Source organism: Photinus pyralis, unplaced genomic scaffold, assembly GCF_008802855.1.
Source record: "Photinus pyralis isolate 1611_PpyrPB1 unplaced genomic scaffold, Ppyr1.3 Ppyr1.4_LG2, whole genome shotgun sequence".
Classification (NCBI taxonomy): domain Eukaryota; kingdom Metazoa; phylum Arthropoda; class Insecta; order Coleoptera; family Lampyridae; genus Photinus; species Photinus pyralis.
This window is the reverse complement of record NW_022170403.1, coordinates 49,390,598-49,396,821: the sequence shown is the minus strand read 5'-3', so window position 1 is coordinate 49,396,821 and position 6,224 is coordinate 49,390,598. Positions and strand designations below refer to the sequence as shown.

At 36.2% G+C, this 6,224-nt stretch overlaps 1 protein-coding gene across 1 annotated transcript; it reads left to right on the top strand.

Moving 5' to 3' along the window:
• The first annotated feature begins 2,488 nt into the window (after window positions 1-2,488).
• Window positions 2,489-5,421, top strand: LOC116164512. The gene is made up of 6 exons (XM_031478706.1): window positions 2,489-2,764; window positions 2,847-3,053; window positions 3,108-3,164; window positions 3,214-3,285; window positions 4,923-5,066; window positions 5,125-5,421. Exons 1-6 carry the CDS (start codon window positions 2,700-2,702, stop codon window positions 5,363-5,365), a joined length of 786 nt encoding a protein of 261 aa, XP_031334566.1. The 5' UTR covers window positions 2,489-2,699; the 3' UTR covers window positions 5,366-5,421.
• Window positions 5,422-6,224: the final 803 nt, after the last annotated feature.

Genomic DNA, 6,224 nt, shown 5'->3' with positions numbered 1-6,224 from the left:
ACGCAAGCAATGTAAGTCCCGAACATTCTCGAATACGCGTAGAAAATTCCAGAGCGCCAAAGGCGACGTCATGTCTGGAGCATTTCCGTTACAATACCGCTCACGAACAATACATACAAGCATACAAGTTACCTTCAGTCCAGGGTTGGAGCTGGGACATCGTATACGACATGTGCCCTTCTCTTTGGAATCATCTAGTTGTTCTCAAAATTAAACAAGTGCGTTTGACCATTATATTGAATAAAGAAACATAATATGCATTTATTTATTCATATATCTCAATACGTAAAGGAAATAATCAGAGGTTTTGTTTTTCATTTTTCTCCTCGAGAATAATATACCGAAGACGTAAAGCAAATCTTCAATTATTACTGTGTAGGTATCTAAAAAGATTACCGTTAAAAATTTATTATTTCACCCAGATGTAAGGATCGCACGATTTGTCAATTTTCCATCGATGCTAGAGCGTTTGTTAAAATTTGATGCGAACTACGGTTAAATATTCTTAACCTATACATTAGACCTAGTTAACAAGTATTGATTGTGTGAAAGACATGGACAACTGATGTATTTGACCTCCATTATTTTTATTCATTGCTACAAATCTAACTGTATGCAATAACAACATAGGTAATAATCACCAGTTATGGTTTCAAACGGCAGATTGTGCTCTGTAATTCGTTTTAGATTCCATTATTAAATGTACGTAATTGTAATTAGGAGCAATTTTGAAGGATAATGATGTGAACGGACATTCAGCGATTCTCACGCAAATCAAAGAAGTATTCTTATTGATTAATACGGTTGAGTACCTCAATTTCCTAATAGTGTTTTACATGTGAATTAAAGACCTATCACCATATTATGCAGTATGTACATATATGGACAGTATTTGGTTGGTATCAATGTTCTGAATGCCAATGTGAAAATTTTATTGTACCTAAACTGTTACATTACGTTTATACCGGTACGAATAATACAGGTACTTATTGCATGCATTGTTGACTACCTACGTAATTATCCACCTTCGCTTGAATGCTTTTATGTTCCCGCTGTTCGCGACTTCTATAGATAGATGTCTGTATTTTCGCATTTTTAGGAGAAAATGAACTATTCACGATCCTTTTTTAAAAATAACCATGCAACAAAAGCACCGAATGAGTATCGTACATATTTGAATGGATGAATGGGTCTGATCAGAGCCTACTAGGCTAAGGTCTGATGCATTATCTTATTAAACAATTCGGATTTGTACAAGGAGAACCGTTGGCTGTCTATTCACGTATTATGAAGCGATGGATCTCACGATAAATTTACTAGTAAAAAACCTGGCAGTTGAAATAATATACATTTCCTGTATTTGTGAGTTTCTATTGCGTAGGTTTAGTTAAATGGTAAAGAAAACAGTTACATACACAAACAAAAATTAATTTAAAGACGTAGCATCTTTAACATGAGAAAACCGTCGCTTCATTAAAGTGCTATGTCATCAGCAATAAGTAGAAGGTTATTATTCTCGAAACTAATTATTATAATTTCTATAAAGTAAGCAACATCAGTGTAAAGTGCACAGATTGCAAAATACTTTCTGCAGTTTGCACTATAAAGCACTGGTAGTTTCTTTAATTAACCGTTCACTACCCTATCTCGAGCACTTTACTTTGTTTATAAATTATCGACTTGCTTAGTGCTTACAAATTAATCTACAATAGTGGCTTCAAGCGGAAATGCCTTTTACGAAATCAATAAAAAGTAAAGAATGTAATTATTTCATTAAAATTGCAGTATTCGGTATTATTCTACACTTCAGTATTTCATTGGGTTGCCATCTCAAAACTCTACCAACTAGGACAAGAAGCGTGAAAACCCCGGATTTAGGGATTATAAACCCGGACATAGGTATCAACTGAATTTGATAAAAAATATTTTCTAAAGAAAACAAACAATTAATTTTTCTAAATAAATCAAGGCGTACTCTATCACGAAACAAAATCTTCTTTAACTGTTAAGCTTCGTTCACATACAGTGGCACCACGCTCAGAAAGTCCCTGACAGGGCGTGTCCGAGGGCGCTAGAAATTTAGACCGTACATTCTGATGCAAAATTTAAAAACACGAAGAGAATTAAATACCTTATCAGATCGTAGATCCAAGCTATATGCGTCTTGAAAAAGACGAGTTTATATAAAACTGGAGACGGAAAACGTAAAAAAAAGCAAATACAAGAAGCAAAGTGTAAACTAAAATAACGTGAAACGTCAACTGTCAAAACCGAATAATTAATAATTATGGCGCGGAATGTATCGCGTCGTTTTGCAGACTTTCTATTGGCCAGCCTGAATTATTTCAAAATTAGTTCGCATATTTTCCGGGGCTTTTCTGAGCATGGTGGCACTGTATAGGCGACGCGACACGACACGACGCGACGCTATACACTTTGTAGTTTGAATGCTTTCTATCAAGGACGTTAAAAATACTGGACACGGCATTGTACGATTTGTTGTGAAGCTAACATCCCACGCATTGTTATCCTCAGCTTGGTCATAGAATAGTAGCACTTTATTCTGTGGCTTGGTCGTGTTCACGCCTTTGGCAAAGTTCGTGTATGGTCGTTTGTTTGTTTACACGCCTACGTGAAAGTTGTTTTTTGTCTAATTACGTGATTTTGACTAAGTGTGGCCTGTGACAATTATTTATATCATGGTGCGGCGTTGTGAAGTATGCAATGCATATGATAGGCGAAAAAAAGGAATATCATTTCACGCGTAAGTACTTTTTTGAGGTTATGTTGCTCTTATTGTGTTATTGAGATCAGTGGCGTAGATAATTTACTTTCTCATTTTATAGATTCACGAAGAACAATGATCTCATTAAGGAATGGTTCAGTTTATTGAATTTTAAAGAAGATAAAAAACTGACAAAAACCTCTCGAATATGCTCGCAACATTTCCGACAGAGTGATTTTGAAATCAAACCATCTGGTTTAAAGTACTTAAAAAGCGACGCTAAACCAATGCCTTATAACTCAAATTTATCACCTACACAAAATTTGAGGTAGGTAATTTTGTGTAATTGTAAAATGAACACTAATAATTGTATTATGTGCAGCTCTAGTAGCAGTGGTTCGTGTCAGCAACCTCCTTGTCAGCAACCATTAAAGCGCAAGTAAGTATAGTTCGTGATGTGATTCTGTGTGAAACTGCATATTTTTTAGACGTACTACAGGTAGCTCTACAAAAACGAATACTCCTCCTAAACTCCGAGATAACGTATCTCATAAAACTGTGTAAGTTTACACTATTATTATGATAGTAAGTAGTGTTTGGTCTGGTGGAAGCAGTGCAATAGTTATATACTTCTAGTCACGGATCTTTGCCCCTGCGTCATTGATTTGTGAATCAATTTTAGACATTAAGTTTTATGTAGATTTCGCTTGCTTGATACATGTTGCAGTTTTCTAGTATATGCTACAGTGACTTTATAAGGACAGTGGCGACAACTTATCATAATCCGCCATATTGGAGCTAAAAAATTGATTGTAAGATCAATATACCTTGTCATGTCAAATTGTGAGCGTAGAATAATAAATGTCAGTTTCATTTAAGTAAAGATTCTTGTTCAAAACGAACGGCGCAGAAATGATCGTTTAAAGCTTTGCAGAATAACCTATGGGAAAACAAATGCCTCCCAAATTCAAAATGGTATGGGTATATGGAAAACGGTATAATAAGTATGAAATATGGTGCAATATCCAAAATGTACATATAAATAATCATTAAATTGTGTTTGACATTTCAGTGTCTTCTGTTACTTCTTGTCCCCTGTCGCGTGTTGCTCCTTCCAGACTTAAAAGTATTTCTTTAGTCTCTTAAATGGAAGACAAAACACGTTGATCTAGTCCACGGAGTACAAGAGATCAATATTCCATGTGCTCCAGCAAACATGAAACCAATTCAAGCGTATTTACGATCACAATTGAATTTGCTGCTAAATTTCGGATAAGCTGCTTCTCTAACCAGTTTTCTATCTAAACTCATTAGGTATTTAGGGCTTCTGAAAAAAATTTTACATCAATTACCAGTCGTAAGGTTAGGCACAGTTTTACATCTAAAAACACTAAGCGGATTACATACCTTATAATATCGTAATAAATCCAAACTATATGCGTCTTTAAAAATCGAGTTTATATAAAACTGGAGACGGAAAACGTAAAATAAAGCAAATACAAGAAGCAAAGTGTAAACTAGTAACATGAAGCCGTGACAATTACAGGTGACACTGTCAAAACAGTATAATTAATAATTATAGCACGGAGTGTACCGCGTCGTTTTGAAGGTTTTCTATTGGCCAGTTTGGAATTTAGTTCCAATATGGCGACCGGAACCAACGACCAATCAAAAACGAGATACCCTGTTGTCGCCACTGTCTCTATAAAGTCACTGTAGTATATGCAAGCGTATGTCTGAAATTGATTAACAAATCAATGACACAGGGGTAAAGATCCGTGACTAGAAGACGTATACATACCTATAATAACAATAGGGCTGTAATAACCAAGCACCTACCTTCTTGTGCATGAAGCTCACTTGTGTGTTAAGGGTGTAATGCCCGGTTTCTCCAATACACTTAAGTAAGTAAGTAATAGAGACATGATATTTGTCGGTGGATTGAAATTAGTTACTTTCTTAGTAACGTTAAACTTAAGCTGGTTTTAAGTGTTGCATATTGTTGGAGAAACCTGCCATTTGAGTTGTAATTGTAACATTTAAAGGTACATAAAGTAACCAATCATCATTTAGTGAAAAAACAATCTGCAGTTATATTAATACTCGTATAAATAACAATTACTTGCTGTAAATACCTTTGATTTAGTGAATCTATTTATGTATAAATATCAACAATTTTACTTTTTGGATTGTTTAGACATAAGTCATCTTCAGGGACCTTAACAGCATCTGAATTTGAACAGAAATCAGCTATCGGACAAACAACACCTCCTGGCCAAAGAGATATTTTCTGTGCTGGACCATCTACTGCATATCCAAATGTAAACAAAGATGGAAGCAGGTATGACTAATTTAACCAAAAAAAAGGTTACCCACATATAAAGTATACTTTATTGTAGCAAAAAACGTTATGTAGGAGATATTGCTAGCGATGAGTTTTCCACACCAAAGAAAGCAAAGAAACATGCGCGAATGCTGAAGGGTGCTGTTGTAAAGTATAGGAGAAGAGTTGTTACACTTAATCAGAGAATTCGAAGGTTGAGATCTAGAGTTACGAATTTACAGTCACTCCTAACACTATTGAAGAAAAAAGAATACATTTCGGAAAATTCGGAGCACATTATTCGAGTAGGTTGCTAAATTTTTACATATTTTCTTTATATGTGTTCATGAAATATACAAGAATGTGAACCTAATGCAGTTTAATTTCATTCAGGAATAATTTTGGAAACGGTTTGATTATCATGAGAAGGTATGTGACCAAACATGCATTCTGTTGTGATAATTTTTTTGACCCCGTTAGAAATTTAATCGGGAACGCCACTGTTGCCGGAGGCACTTGTCGTTCCTCCTTCACACCCGCGCCTAAACACATGTTGGCTTCACTTTAATTTTAATAGTAGATACAGAATGCCGTGTCCAGTATTTTTAACGTCCTTGCTTTCTATGTAATCAAATGCCAGCGTTCACACATGTACTACGCGACACTACACTACAGCGCGACACTTGGATCGCATTCTCGAGGGGCCATTCAAGCGACACTTGTAGCGTCGCGTGGTACATATGTGAAAGGTCCGACGACAGCGCGCGACGAAATTCCCGCGCCTCATGACGTATAGTCATCGGGTGATGATGCAGCGCGCATGCGTTGATGCATTCAGTTCAGCTATCTACTCATTACGTCTGGTCACGTGTAAACAGAGTTCGGAAATTTTATTATAAGTTGTCTATCTTGGTAAGTAATTAATTACTTTCCCCTTATTTTTGGTATACAATTTGATATATTATTACAGAAAATATTACCACTACGTATGCCCGAATTAAACTGTACTTGCACATGCGCCCGCCTGGTCGCTGGTTTCAGTCCTCGCATGCGCTGTTCAGTGTCTCTTACAAACAGTCGCCATGTGTGAATGGCGGTGTAGCGAACGACAAACTGTAGCATCGCGTCGTGTCGTGTCGCGTCGCCTATATGTGAACGAAGCTTTAGGAATCAGCA

Excerpts from the sequence above, each read along its gene's own strand:
- LOC116164512 (XM_031478706.1), top strand. The coding sequence starts at position 2,700 with ATGGTGCGGCGTTGTGAAGTATGCAATGCATATGATAGGCGAAAAAAA. Across the intron at positions 3,165-3,213 it reads CAGCAACCATTAAAGCGCAA|ACGTACTACAGGTAGCTCTA; the intron begins GTAAGTATAGTT and ends CATATTTTTTAG. Across the intron at positions 5,067-5,124 it reads GTAAACAAAGATGGAAGCAG|CAAAAAACGTTATGTAGGAG; the intron begins GTATGACTAATT and ends ACTTTATTGTAG.